At 42.1% G+C, this 27687-nt stretch overlaps 1 protein-coding gene across 1 annotated transcript in view; it reads right to left on the bottom strand.

Annotated features, from left to right (window-relative positions):
* The window catches only part of SMAD7 (SMAD family member 7), a 27471-nt gene extending 1592 nt beyond the window's left edge, over positions 1-25879 (bottom strand). Inside the window, exons 1-4 of the mRNA XM_075185875.1 lie at positions 24209-25879; positions 21600-21653; positions 16399-16473; positions 1-1118 (exon numbers count right to left, since the gene is read on the bottom strand). The exon at positions 1-1118 is cut by the window's left edge and continues 1592 nt beyond it. Coding sequence (XP_075041976.1) covers positions 580-1118; positions 16399-16473; positions 21600-21653; positions 24209-24680 — 1140 coding nt within the window. The 5' untranslated portion in view covers positions 24681-25879 and the 3' untranslated portion in view covers positions 1-579. The remainder of the gene's footprint in view (positions 1119-16398; positions 16474-21599; positions 21654-24208) is intronic.
* Positions 25880-27687: the final 1808 nt, after the last annotated feature.

Here is a 27687-nt window from a genome sequence, read left to right as displayed (position 1 = left end):
GTCCTTGGTAGCTACTGAAATATTTTAATAATAGTTTGGACTCTGCAAAAACAGAGACGGGCTTAGGATCTCTCCTGCTTGGAGCCATCAAGGACTTCCATTAAGAACCCCATGAGCACAAGCAACACAGTCAGCAGGCCATTTAAATTAGTCGGTGTCGGACTAACTAGTGGATCTTCAACTGATACTACTCGTTTAGCCTCTCTCTCTCTCTCTCATTAGGAAGAAGGTCTGTCAAGGGTCACCTTTACATACAAAATAAATACTGATCTACCCCTTGTATTAATAAAATATGTTGCAACGAGAGAGGACTGAGACACAACAAGACATCACATCCCCCCCCCCCCCCCCCCCCCTTGGCCAGCTTTCTCTGCAAGACATCATTCACACTTGTAAGAAAAAGTATTTGAAGAAACCCAAAAAAATAAAAAAAATCTTGACATAAGCTATTTCTCAAAACAAACAAACAAACAAAAAAAAATTGTGAAAAACAACAAATTTTGCACAAAGAAGCAAGCACTCGGAAGGAAATATTAGCAGCATGTAGTCGACGAGTCCCAAGGTCCACTCGTTTCCGAGTCATCGGTTATTAAATATCACCTCCAACCAGCAGGGGCAGCTGCTTATAAACTGTCTCGTGTAACATTGCCCCCAGCCTTTCACGAAGCTTATCTGTACAGTAAATCCAGTCCACGGCTGTTGCATGAACTCGTGGTCATTAGGCCTCTGCAAACTGTAAGCCTTCTCATAGTCAAAAGCTTTGATGGAGAATCCCGGAAACACTTTATGGACCAGTAACGTCCTAGAGTCTGGGTTGTCCAGTGTGGCCGACTTGATGAAGATTGGATAGCTGCTGCGGTTATAAACCCAGACGCCATCCACCTCCTTTGTAAGCTGGATCCCATATCCGATTTTGCTCCGTACTTTCTGCACTAACTGACTTTTGTTGTCCGAATTTAGCTGTCCGATGCAGAAGCCATTCCCCTGAGGTAGATCATAGAAAATATCCAGGGAAGTTTCTTGGACAGAGTATAATCGACCCACCCGTGTTTTTTCTTCCCAGTATGCGACCACACACCAATGGGACGAGTCCCCAGGCTCCTGGAGAAGTTGGGAATCTGTTAAGAGAAGACAAAAAAAAGTCAGGATGGCGGTTCGTATATTCCTCAAGTACTAAACCACCAGAAAAAATAAAATACAACTTATATTGTATATTACAAGTTCCAATCTTCATTATTTCTGTTGCTTTCTACCAATTACCTACAGCAACAGTGCCACCCAGAGGCGGTGGGAAGGTAATGCACCCATGAAGCAAAACGAAAAAAATGTTTTGAATTTCAGCAATAATATTTAAACAATGCACCACCCAGGGAGTTTTAATCAGCAACACAAGTGCTGTATTCTTATTACGAATTAAACGTATTAGTATAGCAAACATAATTTATGTTTAACGAGCTACTAAGACAGTGAGAAGTGAAGTGAAACCGATACTGCGGTGAATTGGGAGTTTTTCCGTCTACACGTTTTAAGCAACGCCAATCTTTCGCATGCAATGATACCTCTAATATATGTGGTTCTGTGGGATGAAATCTTGAATGCTGATATAGTAAAAGAGAGTATATGACCCACTAGGAGTTACGCGACTGCTTGGAACCTGAGCTTATGTAATAAAAAGCCATGTTGCTCTAACCAAGCTCATTAGACTGTGGTGTGTGGTGGTTCAGGGCGGGGAACGGAAGTCTTGCACTAAGACATTAATTGTATATTTTCTACTAACAAATGCAACTACCAACCCATCCCCAGTTACAAAAGGAAGTTTGTTTATCTACATTCACCACTACCCAGACACATCACCAGATAGTCAATGAACAACAAAGGCAAAAAAAAAAAAAGTTTGCACAAAAGCAGTCACCAAACTATTAAAACAATCTTTTGCATTTTCTGCATGAGAGGGGGGTGAGTCATTTGCTAGAAGGGGTTTACCGACACCCCCTTTTAAATCTGACTCATAATATAACAACACTTTTTGTAGTTTGTAAAGAACAAAATACACAAAAAAAAACAAAACAACACTCATCGACTTGTAAGGCAATCTGGCTGATAATTACGATTATTTTTTCAAGGCTATGGGACAATGATGTTGGAAAGCGGGAGGGGGGGTTGGGATACAGGAGGAGAGGGGGGGGGGGGGGGTTAGAAAATTCCATATCAAGTAAGCAGGAGGAATTCAGACAAGTTTAGGTGTGTGTGTGTGTGTGCTCGGTTGTTTCAGTGTTCTCCCTTTGTGGTGCCTCACAATACTGTGCTGAAATATTTCTATCCGATTGAAACCTGGCACCAAAAGAAGCAGCTAGCAAGGAAAAGAGAAAAAAAAACCAGGAGGGAGGGAGGGAGGGTTAGAGAAAAAGGGGAGAGAGGAGGGTGACGAGGGAGGGGAGCTAGGAGAACGATCAAATTACCTTTCACCTAACCTTTGGAAACTTCAGAACTTTCATGCAGAAACTCAGAAAAGCATTTTGAAGTATAAAAAAAACCCCAAAAAACATAAAGGACTGGAAACAAGCAAAGAAAAATCGCAGAGAGAGAACGAAAAGTTGCACAACACTGTAAGAACAGAAGAACAGAAAAAGAGGTTTTATTTGGGGAAGGGGGTGCAGTAGCGGGGGAAGGGGCAGATACACAGCCCATTTAGATATTATATTTCAGAGTGCAGAAAGAAGGCAACTCTTTAGAACATGTAGATACACACAAAACCTAAGTATTCTTTATTTTAATATTTAGAAAAACTAATAAACCCCCCCCCCTTCAGGAAACGTCTGTAAGTCGAAGCTTTGCAGCCACCCCGTTGCGTGAAAGAAAATCTTTAAGACTGCATTTTTTTCCCCTTTCATCTCAAGGGCCCGCCAGTACACCCAGCAATTTTCAGACAGACGTCAGTGAGGAGAACTTTTCAGATTATGGTAATTGCCTAGCCCAAATAAATTGCAGGCTTGGTGAGTGTAGCTACTCTCCCGTTAACCCCTTGTTTGCCTGTGCTTGCAAAGTAGCTTTTTTTCTTTTTTTTTTCCCAGACCACTCCCAGTACACCAAGAAGGGCAGATAATTGCTGGGGTGAATAAAAACAATAAAAAAAAAAAGATTCCAGACAGGAGTTGGTTACGAGTAGCTCACATGTTATTCATATCCCGGTTAAGATCGTTTACTTCCAGCGTCTGAGCTGCTGCAGAACATCTTCAAAGACATCACTGTCATGTGCATCCATTCTTTGCCAGTTTACCTACCTCACATCCTCCTATCTACATGTATTTTGGTGCTTGGGGCAACAGACGCCCCCCTGCCAATGCTTTTGAAAACCAGCAACTACTGAGTGTATATAAGTTACCCTTTGAGTTAGAATCTCACCCCCCCACCCCTCAAAGTATTTAAAGTTTGTTGCTATAAAAAGAGGGGGGGGGGATTTATGAAACCCACACCCCCCCACCCAAACCCTGAGAAAAATTCCAGATACCCAATGGACCCCCCAAAAAAATAGCAGAGGTTAAATTAACTGCAGATTGTAATTATAATCCATCTATCCACGGAAGTGCCTACACAAAGCGGCACCCTGTAAAAATAATAATCTTCGCTTCAGTAATCCTAAACGTGTTTTTGGGAAGGCGAGGGGGGGTGGGATTGCAAATAAATAAACGTGGAACTAGTAGACCATTGATAGTTGCCTTAATGGGGTTGCGGAAAGTGAAATTCTTCAGAACCACCAGAAAAATTCCTTTAAAGGTTCCCCCCCCTTTTTTTTTTTTGTTTTGTTTATTTTCGTTTCTTTTTTTCTACACCCCAAGATGAAAAAGACCCTTCCAGGAAAAAGAGGGGGGGGGGGGGGGTTGGGGGGCTGACGGAGAGCTAGACTAGCCTGTGTGTGTTTATGTATGCATTAGTGAACAAGCCGCTCATTGCCACATACAAAGGCTTATTTAATTGGCAGAGGGTATAAAATCATCCATCCTGGCTCGCAATGAACAGGCCAGTTATGAAACAGGGGGGTGGAGAGGGGGGGCGCAGTTCATGAATGAATTTCACCAGCTTCTTCAATGACATTGGGCTCCAAGGACAATTTTTTTTTTTTTTTTTTTAGGTAATTGCCAAACCTTGTCATGGTCTCAGGCCAAGGTACACTATAAATATGTCGACTAAGTTCTGTTTTAAAGGACAGCAGTGTTTACTTGATGTCTAGTCATTAGTTCCACAACAATGCCATAACTGTGATTTGTTCTCTCTCTCTTGTATACGGGTATAGACGGATGTATAACAACTCACAGAAGGATTCATCTATAGCGCCACCACCAGGCAGCGGAAAAAGACAGCAGCTTATTTTAGCATTTTCAAAACAACATGAAATTCTAAAAGTATAGGACACAACTAGCCAACTGAAATTTAAATTTGCCTGAAGAGCTGACCATCAGATTGAGCCCGAAGGACGTTACCAGATGAATTCTGAAGCGTATTCTAGTCCCATCTTTAAATAATGGGCGCGGGTTTCATTAAAGGCTTGCCTCACTATCATTCCTAGTTAACCAATAAACATGTCTGCACCAAATTGCAATCAACTGTATAGCTATACATATGAGTTTCCTAAAATTATTTTTGTAAAAATGGGCTAAATTAGGCATTAGAGAATTTAATGATTTAAAATGTAACTATCATCATCACCATTTATTTATATAGCGCCACTGATTCCGCAGCGCTGTACAGAGAACTCACTCACATCAGTCTCTGCCCCATTGCTTACAGTCTAAATTCCCTAACATACACACACAGACAGACACAGGCCAATTTGTTAGCAGCCAATTAACCTACCAGTATGTTTTTTTTAGAGTGTGGGAGGAAACAAGAGCACCCGGAGGAATCCCACGCAAACACGGGGAGAACATACAAACTCCTCACAGATACAGCGGGGGAACACATATTAGATCATTAGGAACTAGCGACATCAATCATTTCTAGTAAATGAATAGGCTTGCCTTCTCGGAAACGTTGGTTCAGCGCACATAATATCTATCTGCACGTGACGGGTCGCTTATCACTGTGGCGTAGTCATTTGAGGATGGATGGATTTTACATTAATAAAATAAGAAGCACAATTTCCATTCTGCCAGCAGAATTAGGACAGATAGTGACCAGGGAATGAACCCATTCACCTTGTTACTAAAGTGTCCGTAGCTTTTTTGTGACTATCTCAGACGGAGAGACAGCAAAACACAGGTCTTGTCTGCCTGACTCCAGTGGTTAGAAGACAGCCCAGCCAATTCCTGGCTTCCTACGTCGCAGGACTCAAAGCCTCATCAGCCATGCAAATTATAGAGTGCTTTTTTGTAGGCTGAAGTTAGACTCGGCTTAATAGCAAAATGCCTTAGAGGAAGGGTGGGTTCTAGAAAAAAGCCAAGACCCAGTCACATTGTATTTACAGTATGTGTGATTTTCGGTGTTTGTTTAACCCTTGTGCGCCAGAAATGGCCTCCAGTGAGCACCACCATTCCCTACAGAAACATCTCTCTTAAGAATACGACACCCAGTTATTTTGTTTTGTGTGCCATCAAGTCACAAACTCTGCAAGCAATGCTTAAACTAGCCAGTGTGCTGCCTTCTACATGTGGCCTATACGGCTTCATTGGCCCAATAAAGATCCAAGGTTCTAACAAACATCCAAGACCTTTAATAAAAGGACAAAGGTCACCCAATCACGGTGGAGGATCGGTGCCCATATTGATGCCAAAGTAGCCTGTCGATTCAACAGTGGACAAGAGAGGCGTCTCTTGTGGGAACCGATAGGACGAAAATGGTCTCATACCTTGGGTACACCTTAAAGGATTAAAGAACCTGATTGAGTGGCCAGTAGAACTGGAGACATGATTGTACTGAAAGTGGTTTCTTTAACCATCATCCTTAAACTGGAGCTAAACAAAAGCATCGAGATGAGAGAGACAAGAAAGAATGTAAAAAAAAAAAAACCCCTGGAGGGATTCAAAGCATTATCACAAAAACAAGCGCACACAGACACACAGGAGAATCCTTAGAAATAAGTGCTTAGGCCTGGGGGAGGACGAAGCATCAAAGTGTTTTTGCATTAACCTATCTAAGTCAATTACACCCAACTAAGCGCACAACTCCATATAAACCCAACGGGCTGCCTGTTCCTACAGAGCGCACACATGCAGAAAAGCTGGTGAAACTGTAACACAAATGCAAGTCATTTTCAGTGTCTATGAATAGACGTCGGGTGCGGACAATGGGTGACTTTTGCAAAAACATCTCTGAAAATAGAAACGGCCAAAAAAAAAGAAGCAGGTAGTATAATTGGACACAAAAGGCCGTACAACAACAATGGACAAAAAAACAAACATACGCAAGTAAACAGCAAAACATTAGATCACGTGTACCATGACTGCATTCGTCACGCCTCTACGGGTCGATGTGATCATGTGACCAAGCTGCATTAATGTAATTATGCAAATTGATATAAACAAGATGGCAGCTGGATGTGGTCACTCAGGGATGGGAAAAACTGGCCTTTTTCCTTTCTTATGGGCACTAAAAGTAGAATTAAATATAAAACCGTGAGAGAAAAGTAAAAGATTTAGTACAAGCGCCGATCTTTCCCCACGGAAAAACCTTAATATCGCAACACTCAGCCTGTGGTTAAAATGTTTTATACGGATGGGAGACACCCCTCTACCTCAAATTTAAATAGGCAGTAAAATGTATATTATCATGCGAGTGTGGTTACTTGTTTGGAGACGATTTCAGCATATAAAAACAGACCTCAAAGTAGAAATTGTCTGCACGAAAAAATGCATAATAACCTCAACGTCTGTAAGGAAACTGGAAAATTTTAACTTGGGTCATTTTTCTTTATTTTTTCCAACTTCAAATGTCTGTAAACAGAATCCAGCAAAACTTGTATACAAGTTTGCAGTTGTCCTCTACCCCCTATTGCCCTTCCAATCTAGGGGCAAGTGGGGCTTAGGGTAATACCTGCCCCAGTCGGTCAATGACATCGCGTTCTATGTGCCTTGGTTACAAACATAGATGCACAAGCTGAAGTAGGGATCGGAATAGGGAACACCTATTCACCGTGAACATTGCAAAGCACCATAACTAGTTTTCCATTGGGATCGATGATCCCAACTCCAAACCACTTTAGATACAAACAGACCACAGACACGCAAAGAGTGCAGCCCTTGGACATGTGCCACTCGGATGGACGGGTATGGAGTTAGAATCCGCCAAATTAAAGGATATCGCATTAAATATCATGCGGGATAATTCATGCAACTTGTCTCTTTCTCTGCAGGATTATTTTCGGACACAAAGTTACCCCCCTTCCCCCCCACACCTTCAATTCTTTGAACAATTATAGGAACCATTTGCATTAGATACCGTTTCTTAGTATTTACTGCATTCCACTCAATAAATTCCACTGCTGGATCTGATGGGGGGAGAGATAGATCCTTCTCTCTCCTTCTTTCCCTCCCCCCTCTCCTCCTTTGTACTATCCCATTCCCTTTTCATTCCTTGCAGTGCAACACTACTTAGCAAGAGAGAAGAAAAAAAAAAAAGCCACCAGCAGCACCAGCCAGGTTGGAGACAGTGTGCAGACTGAAAAAGTTAATCATTACTTCTGTCTGCATTCATAATCTAATCAAATTTCCTCAGCACATGCTAAACTCACATCCACACGCACATTGGTGGACACACTCTGGTTGGAAAAATACAGGAGTCTTGTGATGTGCAGACATGTTCGCAGAAAAATAAAGTTTGCGTTCTGAAGCGATTGCCTGTATTTACGTTCTTTCAATGATGTATTAAACTGCAGTAGAAAAAAAATATATGAGACGTTCAGCCGGTTACGCCAAAGAGCCAGATAGTAGCATCTACACCAGGCCTGTCCAACCTGCGGCCCTCCAGGTGTTGTGAAACTACAAGCCCCAGCATGCTTTGCCGGTAGACAACCAGATGATAACTGGAAGGGCATGCTGGGACTTGTAGTTTCACAACACCTGGAGGGCCGCAGGGTGGACAGGCCTGATCTACACGGTACAGATTTATCTGGGTTGTCAGCATCTTTGACATCAAACACGTGAGACTTCTATACTTTTAATATTTCAATATTTCAGATTTATATGCTAAAGGGCACTGCTTTCTAGGTGTAAGTAGGAGTTGGAACATCTGCATAATGACAACTACTATATATAGCTCAATGTGCGTCCGTGACAGTGACAGAGTTTTGTCAATGTACTCCAGATATTACTGTATATCTGCCGGCAGACTCCAGTTTACATGTAAATATGATTTTTCAGATTAAAACGGTAATATCCAGGAGACAGCTGGATCAGAGACACGCCGCAGAAGTCTGATGACTGTCTGACGAGCACAGACGTCAGTGCAAGGTTAAAGTACAATTAGTGAGCTGGTTTTTATGCTCTTGTGCACTCCACCGTCTGCTGTATTTATATAAAACGCAGACAAGTTTTATAAGTGGTGTCTGCCGGTTATAAATGGTGACTGTGCGTAATATCATGGTCATAAATCACTGCTTCCTAGATAGGCTGCACTTTATGCCTCAGTAATGTCACAATCTGCTAGCGAGCGGTCTGGCTAAATATTGGTTCAGACAAACAAAATGGCCGCCTCTGGTTCATGTAGGGGCTAAGTGACCTTGATACCCAATCTCAAATATCTGACAAAGCTCTAAAAACCCCACTCCTTGTGCATGTTTCACAGACGACTTTCCTTTAATTGATGGCCATCTCACAACGAAAGAAAATATTTGTATTTATTCAGTTTGACGTTGCTTGTAAACTACACACGTTGCTCACTGTAAAATCTCCCTGTCTCAAACATAGATAATGGGACAGATTTACTAAGTACAGCTTCTAAAAGGGAAAAATGGAGGTGTTGCCCACAGCAACCAATCAGATTCTAGCTAACATTTATCAATTCTAGAACATGATAGCTTGAATCTGATTGGTTTAGTATTACCATGTTTGTGAAAACCTACACACATGCACCTATTATATATAAATATAATTAATTCCCTTTAAATGTTCATTATTTAGCATAACCATTGCACAAGGTTACACATTTCAGACCAGTGTGTGGTAGATTAACCACCAGAAAGTGAAAAACAGGTCAAGGTGCAGCAGTCACACGCACACAGTGGCTGGATTTATGACTGTATCTGACATGGAAGTGTCTGAATGACATTGCTTGTGTCAGTGAACGGACAGGCTGCGCTCTCACGTTCGAGGCACAAAGTACCTCAGCGTTGTCCCATTCGAAAAGGTTGCATTCCCATGAGGAGTGGTTCAGCCACAAAATGGCCGCCTTCACTGTGCATGTTGTGTTTCGGTCACGCACTTTCCACGTGCTTTTAAACCCACTGATCATTTTAATCAAAATATTGCTTTAAAAAATGACAAAACTCTTCTGGGAAGGGAGGTGGAAAAACAAAGGCAGCACAAACTTTAAGAAAAATCCTCTCATTTTTATAAGTTATACCCAAGGGCGGGGACCAAAAACCAAAATTAGCCTGCAGCCAACAGCCTCAACCTTTTCTTGGCCTTAAAAGTTTTGGAAAGGATGTTGAAAATTGATGAGTTTAGTAAATCCAGAGAATTAAACAAATTGCCATCTATAATCGAGGGGTGACCCACTGGTATTATAGGTTTTAAATAACATAAATAAAAGAAATGGCCCAGCAACATACATTATTTTTTTTACTTTTTCTTTTTTTTTTTTTAATTCCCTTTCTTGAGATCACTGCTTGGCAGAGTTTTCAGAATAGGAACGATGCAGCTTCCGCCTCAGTCTTAATATTTCCTGTAAGTACCAGTAAGGTGAAGACTATTATAGAACCATGAAATTATTTGCCACAAGTCCATTGGTATTACCCTAGACCCCTCAGTTAGCTACTAACAGTAAAACAAAGTAGGCCTCATGACCGAAGAACACAAACTCAAAGAATATTTCCCTCATCCTCACAGTAAACATGTCACTGTCCTTAATAGACATTAAAAGATATGTCCTCCATTTCATCCAGGAGGACAAAATGGAAGGTGCAGGAGAGAATTATGGGTAATTCCACAAGTATTAACCAAAACAGCCTCCCTTAAAAGTATGTAAAGAGAATTAAAATGGTATCCCCTTCCTAAATGCTTTTGGATCTATTCAGAATATTATATTGGACCAACTCTGCTGGGAGACCAAAAAAATTATAATAAACACATTAAGAAACTGTCCTAAAAATTGTGTCTGCTTCATGTAATCAAAATGTGTGTATACGTTTCAGGTAATCTATATTTTGGGCACAGCAAGGTGTTGTACTACTAGAACACAGAGGGTCCAAGAACTGAAAAGCCTGTTTTGTTGGTTCTCCGGTGGTTTTGGTACTACAAGGCCCAGCATGTCCCCACAGCAGCCGTTGACCACAAACTGCCCCCCCAGGACCCAGCAGAAAAAGGGGACCCTCTAGAAGTGAAATAGCCTGGGTTTTATTTGTGTGTCACAACCAAATTGAGGCTGTGGATCAGGAGCCCAAATCTTTGGAGCTGAAAATAAACTGCAAGGAAGCTGCTCGGTGACAGTAGGCAGTCAGCCAGACTGCAGCGTGGGTTATTTAATCCTGCTTAAGAAAGATGGTTGTGTTGGCAGTGACCTCCCCGTGGCCTGTTACAGTATTCTCCTAGACGGCTCATTCTCAGGTCACCGGGAGCCGGCACCAGTAGGAATTTCAATGTTCATCTTGCACACTGTGCAGTCACGTAGCTGATAATGCAGGCGGCAGCCAGATAGTGTGAACATTAACTACACTGAGTGCCTGAGCTATGTGCCCACACAGCTATGCCCCCGGAGCGGCACCGTACATTCCTGCGATGCTCAGAATGACAACATACATGGGGGCTGCCATAAGGTAACGGAGCAGATAGCAAACGGCGCCCAAGATGCAAAACAAAAACAACAGCGAAAATAAATATAAAAACGACAACAACTCTTGCGCACACACGCGGCGCCATGGTCAAAGTGCAAGAAGTTCAAATACGGTGGTGTTGTTTGGATCAGATAAATATCCCATGTCGGCCTTGAAGAGCCCACCCTAGCTGCTCGAGCGAGTTTCTGCCAGGAAAGAGACCGACACAAGAAGGAGCGTGACAGGCCAAAAGCTACACGGGGCCTTGCCAAGTCCCATTTTCCCTCCACTTCACCGTCCTGGCCTCTTACAGGCACGGTCAGATGATGTATACGTTACAGCAGTACACCCAGTCTGGCAGGCGGCCTAGTCTCATCCAAAGCCTTCGCTCTGTTGTCTTGCTATTAACCCCTGAAGATAAACCTGACTTTGCAGAGCCCCGACGCGGCTTTGATCTGCATGACTTGCAGTTGACATAATCCCTTGCTAGCATGTTTCTTACGGGTAAAAAAAAATACTAAATTGTAATCTTCACGAAAATGGAGAATCGCTAGGCCACATTCTCAGGAGTGTCGGTTCGGGCCGCATAAAGTCTGCCTTTTATGTGAGGTACAAAGTGCCTCGTGCGTCAGTGATGTCACCAGTTCCTAATGAATCCATGCATTCTCACGATTATTGGTTCAGGCTTCAAAATGGCTGCCCGCACTAGGGGGGAGATTCAATTACCAGCGATGTGGCGCACGGGCATCGCACTCAGCACACTGCCAGCATTCCGCTCATTTTCCCCTGGCACCTCTATGGCGTGCGAGGAAAAATGAGCAGAGATGTCTGTCAAATCTCTGCCGTGAGGTGTCTCGCTGCCGTTCCAGAGACACTTCGTGTCTACTTGAGTTTCCCCCTATGTGTAAATATATCAAAGCTTCTAAAACAGGAAAAGTGGAGGTGTTGCCCACAGCAACCAATCAGATTCCATCTATCATTCTCTAGAATGTACGGGAGAAATGATAGCTAGATTCTGATTGGTTGCTATGGGCAACACCTCCACTCCTTACATTCTAGATAGAGCAGGCCTGTCCAACCTGCGGCTCTCCAGATGTTGTGAAACTACAAGCCCCAGCATGCTTTGCCGGTAGACAACCAGTTGATAGCTCGAAGGGCATGCTGGGACTTGTAGTTTCACAAACGTCTGGAGGGCCGCAGGTTGGACAGGCCTGTTCTAGAGTCTCAGCTTATATATTTCTCATTTTCTGTGTCTCAGAAGCAAGAAGCTCAAAGGGAAACAGACATTAAGTAATGATGATATATAAAAAATTCATAATTCCCAGAGTGTCACATTCTGGGAACTGTGCGAGACCTTTAGACACTAATAAGACATCACAAACGTTGACCCTGGATGGAATTAGGCCACAGGGCAGACATAACACGTAGCAAAAAATAAGATTTTTTTTTTAGTTCATTATTAACAAGAAACCGTATCTGAGCCGATTGTACCTCTCTATTGAATAAGCTGGCTGTCTGTGAGATACTCCTAGGATCAAAGGCGCGGACAAACATTCCTGGCTTGTTTGCTATTTCACAATGAAACTCAAGGCAGATAGACACCAGGGATTTTGTGCAATGACGAACCGTCAATGACTCAAAAGACAGAACACCAATTCCAGTTGTGAAAACAGATCTTGCAAGTTGTAGAATAAAAAACAAAATATATAATAATAATAATAATAATAATAATAATAATAATATAGCACCTTTATTTCACGGCAGAATGTGTGGAAATGCTTTTTTTTCCCCGAATGTCTACAACTAAACGTTGGCTTAATAAGATTAAGTTCTCCTGTGTATTTAAAGGGAGGGTGAAGCTTTTTAGGAGTGCTTTCGTCCCCCCGACTGTGCGGCATACGCCCTCCCTGTTCATCTTAGCTCAGGAAGTGTAGGAAGATGGGCCTTTAAAGAGACTTATCTCAAAGTACAGACTCCTTAACCCCCTGATTGTATTCTCCCTACACAAGGAGTATCCCAGGGGTTGTCAGCAACATAACCTCACTTTTTATACCTTACTTTGCTCTCGTTACTGGAGGAACTCTTAGTAAAGCAGGCAAATAATATACATTTTTATGCTAGAGGGTACCCTGCTTGTTTCGTTCCGCCGCATGTAGAGAATGCAGGAAAATAGAAATAAAAAATTATGATTTTTTATTTTTTTGTGAGTTGAGGTTATTAAGAGTCTTTGCAGAAGGAGATGGGGGGGGGGGGGGATAGACCAACATGGTTTGGCTTCTGTTACCATGGGGAAATCTCAGTGCTGTTTCTGATAAGAGAGACACAAACCACAGGAGGGGTCATTAAGTAAGATTGCCCACGAAAGTTGTTTCTGTGCCAAGATCAGATTCTTTTAAGAATAGAAGGAAAAAAGATAGAAGAGGAGGAGGAGGGGGGAGAGTTCCATATACAAGATGAAAGGCCAGGACGAGTGAATTAAAGGTCAGCTCTATGCTTTGCAGGAGGAACCAGCTCTTTTGTGAGGGGCCCTCCAGGGATTACGTTTTTTTTAGCATTTACATTTTTTCTTCCTCTGCCAAAAGGAATCGCAGTCTCTGGCTCCAGCCCTACACAAGCCCCGACCTCCATCCCACCCCCCTGAACTGTGCCCCATTCATTAAGCCAGCTCACAGGCAGCGAGGCCCAGGCAGGAGCAGGGGAAAAGAAGAATCTCAGCTTGCAGAGAGAGCACAGATCCAATAGGTCGGACCCTGAGACCTACAGACGCTCCACTTTAATGCAGAGTCAGAAATGTACAGTGGGGGGGTGGGGGGCCGGGGGTATTTTCTGTATCTCCCCCTGGAATGGTGTTATCCTTCCTCCTGTTGCAATTTAATAAACACAGTATCCATTCTCTAGTCCTTGTTTATGGCAATTTGGGGCCCTAAAGCAGTTGGGGGACTACAAGTCCCAGCATGACTTTGAATTGTGGGTTCGTGAGGTGATGAGGAATACCAGAGGGGTACACTTCTGCAGATTATTTAATAGAAGCATGTTTACTTAATCTCTGTTATGCCTAAAAATAACCAAGCAACTAAACAAACACTGTAAAACTGCTAATAATCAACAATCCAGTAAGTCACATCATCAAGGCGATAAGGAAAGACTACACTCTCTGTCGCTCTCCTGCAGCTTCTCCTCTTGGGGTTAGACATTAAAGCAACTCGCAGGCACGCGGAATAGGGCCGATAGTAAATCAGAGTTAATGCAAAACAAATGCTATTTTTTTATGCGGAGGCATTTGGCTTTGTTTCATGGCCTGCGTAGTTAAGCTCCTTCATGAATCAACACTTATCAGAACCTCATTAGAAGACCAGGCTGGAGTTACACAAACTTTTTTTATTTGGTTGGGGGGGGACGGGGGACAGAACCCAGGAGAGATGAACAGAAACATCCATTATCTCCACCCTTGATATGTATTGAAAAAAACCCAAAAGGAAGACGCCTGGAACCAAACCAGAGAGAGTCAATTCCAAATAACCCCAAGGCAGGGATGTGCATTATTTGGCAGTAAAAATATAAAATAGAATTAAAACTATACCAATCAACAAGTCCTTCGATAGTGACCCAGAATTACAATTTTAATTACTAACTTGCTTTCTATTAATTATTTTAAGTGTTTAAAGTAAATAGAAGTAGATTGATAAATACCATAGGTTCTGAATCCCAATTAATAAGTTTGCCTGATGAATTTACACTTATTATTCTACGTATTCGCATGAACTAACAAGAGTCAGAACGGTCATTGTTTGTTTGGCAATAGTAAATAGCAGTCAGAAATTTCCATGGAAGAGCACCCCCGGTGGCCAGTGTAGGAAACTATTGAAAACCTTGTTTACATTTGTACAACGCCTCTTTCTTACACATAGGAGTACTCTTGTTTGATTCAACAGGAAGAAGACAACATACAGAGCGAATTCAGAATAATTCCCATAATCAGCTTTGACGTGCAGCCATTATTTCCACCCTTGGCCTCCGCAGTCATTATAAACCCTGCACAAGGCCTCAGCTGACCGCCTCTATGAGTTATACAACAGCGCCGAGTTAGTCACCACAATTCAGCAGCATTACAGACGTTTCTCAAGCTACACCCAGAAAATCCATCCATGACTTTAAATTCCTCCTTAAACCCTTTGCTGGCTTCAGACAGCTCCTCACACAAAAACCACACAAAAAAAAAAAACACAACGAAAAGGGGGGAGAGAAATAAGTAGGGCCATGAAATAAGAGAAAGATGGAGTTTACCAGCTCAATCCTCCAGATTATACTATATAAGTGATCTCTCCCCTTAAGGAGGCATTCACACACGGGCTATGTCCTGCAAACTCAATCTTCCTCCTTTTATTCCCCAGGAGGTGAGACTGTGAAGATGTTATCACGGATACAAAACTGTCAGGGCTGACCTGGGTCTATTTCATGCGGGATGGAAAGTCCTAAACACCCAGCGCTGCCTTAAATTAAGCACAAATGTGAATAATCTGATGAAAGAACTGGTTTAGGCAACCCCAGGCACCAGGGAACTACAAGTGCCAGCATGCACACAACAACCACTAGAGAGCCAATCCTAAGATGCCTTAGAATCCAGTACCCAGCATGCACTTCACCAACTCTAGCACAAAAGATCCAGAGAGACAGCATTGGAGTATATATATAGAGACACATTATTAATGCATTTTAGACCTTTCAAACAGCCACGCTAGACAAGAGGACAATCAGCAATGGAAAACACAAAATAGCTGTATACAGATAAACAACGCAGGATATAAAGTATGAAGGAATAATGTAACTCAGCAGACTTATTACACATACCCAGAATGCAATGCACCCTGATTATTCCCATATAAATAATATACTTAAAGTATGTTTTTCCTCTGCAGAACTAACAAGACTTTTTACTGATATGACATCTGGAAGTGGATATATAGACTGTTTGGGCCTCTTGGCAAAATTCTTAATGAAGACTTGAGAAGAATTTACTGGTGATTTCTGTTTTTGATTCCCCCCCCCTCCTTATAGATGAGGGTCTGCTCACACATAACAGCCCAATTAAGAACAGCTCAGTTCAGTTTTAATGACCGGAGTTTCTATAACAAAATGGTATGTGTGCCTAGTAAATGTGTAAACTCCATGGTTACTGTACCCACAAAATCTCATTTTAGTGAACAAAGCAATGGGCCCCTTCTTCCACGGAAAAAACCTTCTATAACGACTTAAAAATAATTCTTTAGGCTGCGACACACAAAACATGTGGCCCAAACATATCGCTAAATGTAAAGGAATTTGCAGACATATCAACAAGGTATCGTATAGAAAATATATTTCCAGTTATAATGCAATTAAAACAAATGCTATTGACTCTGTATATACATGTTCTAGATAGAAGGGGGCTGCTATCTCACCTGAAAGCCCCTCAGGGGCCAGATAATTAGTTCCCCCTGTCTCGGTGGAGGAAGGGACACAGTCTGAAGGATCCGCTGGAAGATAAAAAGAAAGACGCTTGTTATTGCATTTGCTATTTTCTATATGTAGTCATCATATTTCTATATAAATGATAATATACACAGCGCTACTCATTGCATAAACACCGCAAACAAATTCAATGGTTACAGCGGAGACCGGAGGTCGCCTGGTTTGAACATTTGGCGAGATCATCAACTATTATATCCACTCATTTCAATAAGACTGGTTGACATCCACCAAACTCCTAATAATAGGAGAGGACGCTGAGAGTTATACTCCAGGTTTTCGGTTAGTTCGAAACAACACTGAAGGAAATAATGCTAATTGGAGAAAACATGAATTCTAAACGATGGGAGAATGGCTAACAAGTTTAGCCCAGAAACTCACACTGTATGTCGTTTAATGTTAAAGTGGATCTCAGGGAATTGACAATTATTTATATAAGATCTACATGAAGAAAAAAAAATCATTGTATAAAATGATTAAACATTAAAATGATCTTATGAGATTTTCTGCTTTCTGGAAACATGAAACAGAACTCATTTAATGAATCCTAGCGGAGAGGCAATAAAAACCAGATGTACATCTCTCCAGCAATGTCTTCTACACTAATGAGCAACTGGTCCTGTGCACAATGACAGGCAGCCCTAGGGGGTGGGGGGTTATGACTTTGGAGGGTCTTGATTTGGAGATAAGACAGTGGAGAGCTAAACTAAGCTCCCCATTATGGATGAATTAAAATATATATATATATATATATATATATATATATATATATATATATATATATATATATATATATATATTTATTACAAGTCAGAGTGTATAATACATCCCTCCAGAACAATTACAAGGACTTTAAAAAAAAACAAAAAACAGTTTGTTTAAAAGTTTTACAGTTTTGTATAAAAGTTATGGAAAGCTGGGAGTTGTAGTTCCACAACAGCTGCAAGTTTGCCTATATCTGCTTTAGAGGACTTAAAAAATGTTGCCGGATCATTTAAGCACTGCGGCCAACACGGTAACATTGTTACAATAGATGCAAGACGGGCAATTAACCAATAGGCAGATTGGTCACAAACAAAAAAAAAAAATGGCCCACTCAAGTCCACTTAAAAGTTTAATTGGGGAGAAGTATAAGCCATAACAGGAATATACAGAACAGGATACACTTAATCAAACTTCAAACAATAGAGGAGACAGGAAGTGAAGTTACTTGTGAATAGTTACTTTCTACATGTCTTCAAGAAATGGGGTTTTTTTTTTCTTAATTTCCCAAGGAAACACTTTTTTGTTTTTTAACTCCTTCATTACCGGTTATTTAAACTGGTGGTGAACAGCTCAGGAGGACGATTAAATGGCAGGATTGTGTGCAGAATCAACATGCAAGTAGTGCCCTGCAGCATAATCTACCCCTGGAAGAGGCAAAGGACTAAACTCCCACGTGAAAGAACACCCTGGGTTATACCATTTACAAGAACTTGGCTCAGTTTAAACTAAATACAGAAAAAAAAACCAGGACATTTTCTCTGTCGTCTCAGCACAGAGGAAGTACTGAGGTTGTACCGCTTTCATTTCTACGCCAAGACGTTTACCTTGAAACAGAAGGAGTACGCACAAACTGCTAACCCCTCACCCCCCCCCCCCCCCCCCCGCCAGTGCTACGCTTAAGTCGGCCATCTTTGAATATCCCAAGGCTAAGGAAAGTAACTGCAAATATATGCAGGCAGATATTCGGGGTGTAGAGGGGCCAAATGAAAACATTTATGAAAACAGCACAAGGGTGGTATAACTGATAGGTTCTGTCATTTCTCTAGCGCAGTCTATAAAAGGAAAACACATTTTTCGCCGGTTACTCTGGGTTACACTACATTTTTTTCCCTGTGCGCCAGTTTTCAGAAATGCATCATATTACAATAGATTATATACAATTCAGTAAAAACTTTTCCCATTTCACATTCTAGTCTATCTTCCCTGTGTTCAAGGACCGTGGTACTTCATAAGAAAAACAAGCATACTCTCACGTCTAAGGTGACTGTGTTAAATATTATTACTCCTTGGTATATTATATGGGGTACTCTTCCATTATAATGTGGGCAAGGCTTCATGTAAGTCCATGTCCTACTAGCTTAGCTGGTGAAGCAGTGTAGCAGTTTCCACTGATCTTACTAAAGCAAATATCCACATAAATTAAGATTCTCTGTGCAGATATGACCTAAGCATGCCTGGTCTATTGAATATTCTTGGAAAGAAAGTGAAATCTTACTTTGCTAAAAATGCAGCTGAGTGTAACTTGCATGCACAAAGTATTATGTTGCTGCCTTTTAATCAGTGCTCACCCCTGTAATACGGCAAAGCATAGGGATTATTGATCCCTATACAAAATGAATGCTCAGTTTACACAGATTTGTAACAAAACAGACGACAAATATAGACTTTGCAAGCTCAATGACAGAGTTTTTGATTTGTCATTTTTGTCTATCTAAGAAACCAGTGAACACTAAAGATCAATGATCCCTATGTTTTGATGCATCAGAGCGGAGTTCCGTGCAGCGTCCTGGCGCAATAGCACTCAGCAGGCAAGACCCAAGAGCTTGCACAACAATCGTACGCAACGTAAATTATACAAAAATGTTTTAATGCTTCATAATGATTTTCGCAAAGAAGTTGTGTACATAAGTGGCATCCAGTCTGCACGTTATGCTTTCATGGCAATATGGCATCTTACCCATCCACCGCTAGGTGGTAAGCTTTGTTGTTTTATAGGGCAAATAGCCCAATGCCCAAAACAAGCAGCTTTTGCATACATCAGTATTACTCCCAGCCTGACTTCGTTCTTCCTTTTTAATAAATGACCTTGTTAAACAAATGGTTTATTTTATTAATTTTTATTATTAAGGGGGAGGATGGCGATTATTCTTCTCCATACACAGATCAGGACATCAGAGAGTTCCATTACAAAATGATGTCCCCATTTCTCACCTAGTAACTTGAGATAAACAGATGGAATACACAGCGCTGTCTGCCCAAAATAAAAGAAAATAAAAAAAAATCTCTGCAATGGTTTTAAAATCCTGTCCAAATATCTCCTCCACTGCACAGAAAAACTCTGCATTCCCTCCGTGCTCAGTGGAATGCGAGAAGCAACAAGCGCTCAGCCATTCAACCCCTATCTAAGGCAATCGACAATAAAAACTAAACCTAAATGCAGGAGACACCTACCAACTGCAAAATAAACATCACATTACAGCTTGCAGTAAAAACATTACATGTAGGATACAAAACCAGACAAGGAACTAAATTAAACAGCTTAGGACAGTAAAAAAAAATCATTTCGCTGAGGCCTACTGGGAACCCTGGAAAAGTCAAGTTGTGTAGCCAGTAACATAGTGTATAGAGCTGCATAACCTGTGTCCTGATTGTTATCACAGTCACACTGCAAACCAGCTGTCCACAGTAACCTGTAACACTCTGCCACACAGCCCATTCATCACTTGGACATTTAATTTTTTTCCTTTCTGATTGACACCTTTAATTACTTCCTCTCAAATGATCTGAGCAACTTTTCCTTTCAAATCTGGACATTGATGTTCTGTGGGCTGTGGAGTATACACATATATCACTATCTCAATGCCAACACTTGCAAATGAGTAACAAGGTCGCCCGGATCCATGGAAAGGGGGGGGGGACAAAATCCAATCAAGATTCAACCAGCATTACCTGTGTCTATGGGAGATCATCTGTAATTTCACTATCTCTGAAGCAACAGAGAAAATAAGGCCTTAAATGAACTACTGTGTAGCACAGAGTATCCCACAATGCATTGCAAAGGATCCCTACCCAAGTATGTATGTATGTATATATATATATATATATATATATATCTGTATACGTATATCTATATCCACACACACACACACACATATATATATATATATATATATATATATATATATATATATAAACATACAAATGTACTGTTGTTATAACAGTCATACTGTGACTATATGTTCCCATGCAACACATAGAATTTATTACATATATAATAAATTGATTAACTTTTAGCCCCCAAGGTGTGTGTAAGGGAATTCTGTGTGCTAGCACAGCATGGTATTAGGAAACTGTACACAGGCTGGAATTAGGAAACAGATTACAAACTAAAGAACAAAAAAAAATCTGTCTTCAATCAATATTGGGGGTCTGAGAGAGGAAGTGACCGAGGGTCCGAACATTGAATGGCCATATATCTGCAAACTTCCCTTTTTCTGTCTGCAAAGCCCATCTTATTTATCTAGTACAAGGTGAACTAGTAGCCAGCCAGGTTAGGAGGGACAAGTCACCGAACACTGGTGCCAGCTGTAAACGGGCTTTCGACCTGGCAGGCAGCCCATTCATTAAAAGCAACAGGCATGCCAATGACTGATTTAACCGGCTGGGTACCAAAACAAGATGCCAATAGAATGCCAACGGTCTATATTGCGGAAGGTTTTTCAAGACCCAGATAGTAGTGGGTGGTCAGGTAGAAGAAATAAAAAAAAACACATAAAATCTGATTCTAGTTACAAACCGTGACCAACAACAACCAATAATAATAAACAAAAAAAGGTAAAAACCAATAAAAAAACAGGACATTGGAAAACTATTCTTATATAACTGTTTCAAATATAAAAAAGTTGACAAATATAAAATATTCAGTTCCATAATAAAACACACAAAACAGCTAAACAGTTTGCAGAATAGTCCAAAACATCTAACAAAACAAACCTCCATCTCCTAACTATTCATGAAAATATTTTACTTAAAATACATCTTGAATCCAAACTCACTGAAAACAAAAAGTACTTTAAATCAAAACTTTTTTTTTTTTAGCAAATAAAAATAATATTTTTAAAACTACTTTAAAAAATAATAATAAAAATAAAAACCCTAAATAAACCATCTAAAAAGACATTAAAGTTCAACTGCATGCCAATATCAAACTTACACAAAAAGTGCATCATACCCAGGAGGTGCCACACAGCAGATTGGCCATGCAGGCTGCCAATGTCAGACCAGAAGCAGCAACTGGGCTACTTTGATTTAACACATACAAGAAAAAGTTTATGCAAAAAAAAAAAAAAGCAAAAAGCAAAGTACTCACCAGAAGGTTTGAGAATATCCATTGGGTATCTGGAGTAAGGAGGTGGGGGGGACTCTGAAATGAAAAAAAGTAAAGAGAAAATAAAGAATGAGCCATGAGAAGTAAAAAAAAAAAAAATAGAGAAGGAAAGAAAAAAAAAACTCCAGAAGAGATAGAAACTTATGATAACACCGGCATTCTTTCAGCAAAACTGTTTGTGTAAGCTCTGGGGGTTGGAGGCTGGGGCAGCGGGCGGTGATTGCCTTGATATTTAGCAGTCTGATAAACAAAAGCGTCAGGCTGGCGCCAGGCTCACTCCTATCTGTTCCACTGGCTGTCTGATCACAGATCTCTAGTGCTGCTCAGCACTGCCTGATAATCCTCAGCTAGTTACACACGTTTCACAGTCAGGGAAAAGCCAAATTAACTACCCCTCTTTCTCCTCTGTGCCCCTCTCCCCACCCTTCTGCCTCCTGCAGACAGTTCTATGCCCTCTCCCAACAAAACTGACTTTTTTTTGTGTGTATATGTGTGTGTGTTTGTGCATTTGTTTTGGAACAGATTGTGTTACTGTTTATTTTTTATGTTGCAACTCAAATGACACAACAGGAAAAGACAGATTCAATGACACTATTCAGAGTAATCACAAAAAAACCCGTAAGAATAGCCTGTTGAGAGTTATTTCTGAATGCACCATTCAACCCATTTATTAGCATATATCTGGAAATGTCTCTTATGTTAATAATAAAAGTGTGTGTGTGTATCTGGGCGTCCTGGTATAGAGTACAAACAAACCCTCCAGTCTATTTAGTGCCAAATGAATACTAGAAAAGGAGAAGATACATTGTAACAAAGTAAAGACTCGAACGTTCGAAGAGTTCTGAGTACAATAGTGATTAACCCTCTAGGTGCCTGCTCTCTTTGGCACTGACACTTAAATGACTCATCTGTCAACTTTCCTCTTAGAGGAGTTTAAATTCCATTTATAGAACTGCTGTATATATATATATATATATATATATATATATATATATATATATATATATTCACTGATCAATCAATTGATTAGGTGTGTGATAATAATGGATCCATATATAAGCCATGGCTTCTTCTGCTATCAGGTTGCCCTGGGAGTTTAGGACAAAGTACCTCTAAATTCCTGGGCGACTAGAAAAGACTTAACACACTCTGCCACCAATAAATACCACAGGCTCATAAAAGTGGGAAGTCGGCTAATGGGACCTATAGAGTTAACACATGTCTGTAAATCAGCATTTACATTGTACTAACAATCCTCAGACAGGGAGCGCAGATAATCGGAGACAACACTGCGAGACTCACTGACTCCACTGGAGGAGCAGACTGAGCGCCCGCAACCGCTCAACATCTGGGGAAGTGTTCACATGTCACCGACTTCCTCCTGGTGCCATCACTGGCTCTGCCAGGGGTCATACACCCCACAATAGTCACCACAAGACTCTGCAACAAACCACGTCCATGCAAACACTGAGAGCCGAGCCAGGAGTGCCTGATATAAACTGTGCATGTTCATCCAGACATCACCCCACAATTTAAGTCGGGATGGTGGGAATAATAGATGTTATACAAGAGCAAGTGTATAGGGGATTCTTATAATAAAGATCTATCAGAGCATTAGAAAGCATTAGGAAGAATGAGCAGTCATACTATAAAATTACTAGACATGAAACAGTATATACAATGGGCAATACAGAGAAATATAGGGATTAGTCTAGAAAGGTAGATTCGCAGGAGGGAGAATAAAATGAGAGGTAGGTTGTACAATATCGGGATACAGAGTAACAAACAGGACCCCACAGCACACAATGGGGTCATATAGAACACAACTGGGGTCATATAGAACACAACTAGGGGCACAACACACCATGGGGACACATAGCACACAACTAGGGCCATATAGAACACAACTAGAGGCACAGTACACGATGGGGGCATATAGAACACAAATGGGGGCATACAGAACACAACTAGGGGTTCATAGAACAAAACTAGGGGCTCATAGAACACAACTAGGGGCTCATAAAACACAACTAGGGGCACAGTACACAATGGGGTCATATAGAACACAAGTAGGGGCATATAGAACACATCTAGGGGCATATAGAACGCAACTAGGGGCATATAGAACGCAACTAGGGGCATATAGAACGCAACTAGGGGCATATAGAACACAACTAGGGGCACAGTACACAATGAGGGCACATAGTAGTACCCAAATAGGGGCACAGTACACAAAGAGGGCATATAGAATACTCCTAGGGATACAGCACACAATGGTGGGCACACAGAACACAACTAGTAGCACAGCGCACAATGGGGGTATATAGTACACAGATAGGAGTACACAATGGGGGTATATAATACACAAACAGGGGCACACAGTACACAATGGGGGCAGATAGTACCCAAATAGGGGCACATTACACAAACAGGGGCACACAATGGGGGTATATAATACACAAACAGGGGCACACAATGGGGGTATATAATACACAAACAGGGGCACATAATACACATACAGGGGCACAGCATGGCACTGACAGCAGCTGTCACCCTCAGCAGGACACCCCGGTACCCACAGCCCCTCATACCTAGCTCGCAGAGCCTGCTCAGGTGATGCGGGTTGCAGCAGAGCAGCTCAGGGTTGTTCTTCCCATAGGACTCGCAGCAGCTGAGCCTCTTGACCTCGGCCGAGTGCCTGAGATCCGGCCACCTGAAGACCTTGCAGAGCAGCAGGGGCAGAGAGAAGGGCTGCTGGCCCAGCCTGGAGTCCAGCTTGGCAGAGGGCAGCAGGAGGCAGGGGCTGCGGGCTCCCCCCTTGGACTCCACCGCCTGCAGCAAGCCCTCCAGCTGCCTCTCCTTCAGCCGCTTGAGCACGGAGTGGGTGAGAGCCTTCAGTTCAGCCTCCGACCCCAGCTGAGCCTTGGACACCTTGCCCGTTTTGCCCATGCAGCAGCCCCCGGCTCCATGCGCCCTGCTCTCGGCTTCCCCTTCCCCCGTCTCCCCGGGAGCTCGACTCCTCCAGAGTCGCCGGACGAGCACAGATCGTTTGGTCCTGAACATGCGGGACGAGAGCAAGGCTTCCCGGCTAAAAAACGTGCATGTCGCCCGCAAATCATGAAGGATCCTGGATCCGAGGCCGGGCAGAGACCAGCAGCAGCAGCAGCCGGGGAGGCTCGGGGGGGACCGGGGATCCGACAAGACAAATCGATCTGGAACATGCGCCAGTCTTTTGGGATAAGAGATCCTGCAAAGTGCACGGGAGACAGATCCTTCTTCACAGGGGGCTAAGATGCCCGGGGCTCACACACCATAGATGCCCCGGCCAGAGGCACAGCATGCCAGGCTGCAGGGGCACTGTCAGGCAGCTCATGGAATGTGGGCACCCACGGGTGACAGGCGAGACCAGATCCTGGGTGGAAGAAGCGATCCCACTCTGCAAATCCAACGGAAGGCGATGCCAGACTTACTAACGACACAATGTATCAAAGGTGGTGAATCTGGAAGTGGTTGTAGAAGAATCAAAAGAAAATCTGTATAGGTGTAATAATAATAATAATAATAATAATAACACTATAGAAATTATAACGGTGGAGAAATGTATATCCGGGGTGGTAGGAAGAAGCCCGGTGCGTCCTCTTGTTCTGGTTTAATCCACAAGAATCCTTGATCCGGCTGCCCGGGAGGAGAGAGGGAAAAAAAATAAAGTAGGTCTTGTGTTCTCCTCCTCCTGAGGGCGCTGGGCCGGGCCCGGCTGTGTTATGGAAAAGTGAGGAGGGAGGGGACACATGAAGGAGGGACTGCTGAGGACTGGCTTAGATGTCTGCTGAGCTACAGAGACACATCACTGGGAGACCCCCACATCCTCCTGTCACTGGCAGACCCCTCTCACCTGACTGTCACTCTCTCCTCTTGGCTTGTGTCACCTTCTCTGCTGTCTGTGCCATTCTCTCTGCCAACCTCTCCCCCTTCTGTCCCTGCCAGGCTCTCACCCCTTCCCCTGCCTGTGACTGTCTATCTGCTTCCCCAGACTGTGCCAGCCTCTGTGCCCTTCTCTTGTCTGTGCCAGCCTCTCCCATCTTCCTCTCTCAGTGCCAGCCTTGCCCTGGTGTGTGCCCCTTTCTGCATTGCCCCGTTTAGCTGCCTGTGCTCCCAATTACTTACTCTCTGCTGTTTGCCCATGTGTGGGTGCCATGGTCCCCCTACCTCCTGTCCCCCCCACCTTGTTCTTGGGGCTATTTCTCAGCTCCCCATTACCCTTTCTCTGGAAGTGTCTCTCACCCCCTCCCCTTCTCCTGGGCTGTCTCTCTGCCCCCCTCCCCTCTCAGTCTCCAGTGCGCAGTGGCGCGCCCCCGTCACGTGGGTGTCTAGACACCCTGTCGCTTTAAAAAAAAAAAATGATTGTGTTGCGCAAACATCTCAGGTTACTAAAAGCTCTTTTATGTCACCTATATAATAACAACAATATACATAGTGATATATAGAATGCACTAATGCCAGCTGCCCAGGGCACAAGGTAGCATGCTGGATTGGCAAGTATATTATATGTATATGGAAAGTCAGTGTGCACTGTGTACAGGCACCACTCAGACTTATTACTTGGGGGATAGGGGGTTACCACTTAACCCTCTCGGGCACGGCATCAGTTTGCACTTGCACTCTTTTCTGGCAAGCAGTATAAGTTGCTCAGGGAGTGTATTTGACATAAAGTATACAAAACAGTATATAAAACATGCAAATAAATAAATGGTGATGATAATGATGCATAGTGTACATGTGCATTGGTTGTAGAAGATACTGATTTATTGATGGATGTCACAGATATGTCCATGGCTATACTCTAATGCTATGTGTATAGATAGATATATCAGATGCAGGACAGGTGTGTACCAGCCACTAATCTCAGTCCTGTCTCTATTTGCACTGTGCACAGAGTCCCCTCTCAGGGGCTGCAGGAGAACAATGCTCCCGGCCTGATTTGCATTTGCAATTCAGTGCTTGACAGACATTTGGAGCCAGGGAGCTGGACTAAACTAATTGTACTAGCAACAGCTCCGGGGTGTGAGACAACAAGGGCTCACAAGAGATACATATGGCCAAAGAAAATCCCTTCCACAATCCATTAAAGGCCAGACACGTTTAATGACTGTGCCCCTCTCTATACATATATAAGCAAATAGGCACTGCCTCCTGATTAAAGTGTGTACAGATACTCAGCACTGTACTCTAGGTATACATTATATATACTAACACACCTCCTATGTGCTGGAGGCTGATATAATGCAACAAGACATAATATATATCCCTAAACACAGATATAATAAGACTATGGGGTATATTTACTAAACTGTGGGTTTGAAATAGTGGAGATGTTGCCTATAGCAACCAATCAGATTCTAGTTATCATTTATTTAGCACATTCTACAAAATTACAGCTAGAATCTGATTGGTTTCTATAGGCAACATCTCCACTTTTTCAAACCCGCAGTTTAGTAAATATACCCCCTCTGTGTTCACTTTCTCTGCCCTCAAAACTGGAGCCCCTCTGTCTACATACAATTATACTCCACTCGGATGAGCAAGATGTCATGTAGTTTCATCTTATATACCGTCAGCATCATTTTCACAGGCACATTAAGGCAATATATCATTGTGATATATGTGGGTTACAGATATTTAACAAGAAAAGCTCATATGAAACTTGCGTACATTTACTTGTCATAATGATTTGTTGTATATCATTCATAATTTTTCAATAATGCAATTAAAACCACCCTGATTTAATAACGGAATCAGAATGTTGGTATCGTTCTGTTTTCACTTATCCTGTGCTCTTAAGATCCCCCCAAAAAATGTTAAAATAATAATAATTAGTATTGTTATATAAATGGCATATGGTGACGTACCTGCCAATTTAGGATATAATTTTGTGTCTCAATCCAGACAAGTGTGGTGTGAAATGTTTTTTTTGTTTTATGTTTAAAAAAAGTGGATTATTTTTTTAAAATTTCTTTTAATAAATGGCTGTTTTTTGTTTTGTTTTTTAAACCTGATAATGGCAAATTTGGGC

Source organism: Mixophyes fleayi, chromosome 1 (genome assembly GCF_038048845.1).
Source record: "Mixophyes fleayi isolate aMixFle1 chromosome 1, aMixFle1.hap1, whole genome shotgun sequence".
Taxonomy (NCBI): Eukaryota; Metazoa; Chordata; class Amphibia; order Anura; family Limnodynastidae; genus Mixophyes; species Mixophyes fleayi.
This window is presented reverse-complemented; position numbering and strand designations above follow the sequence as displayed.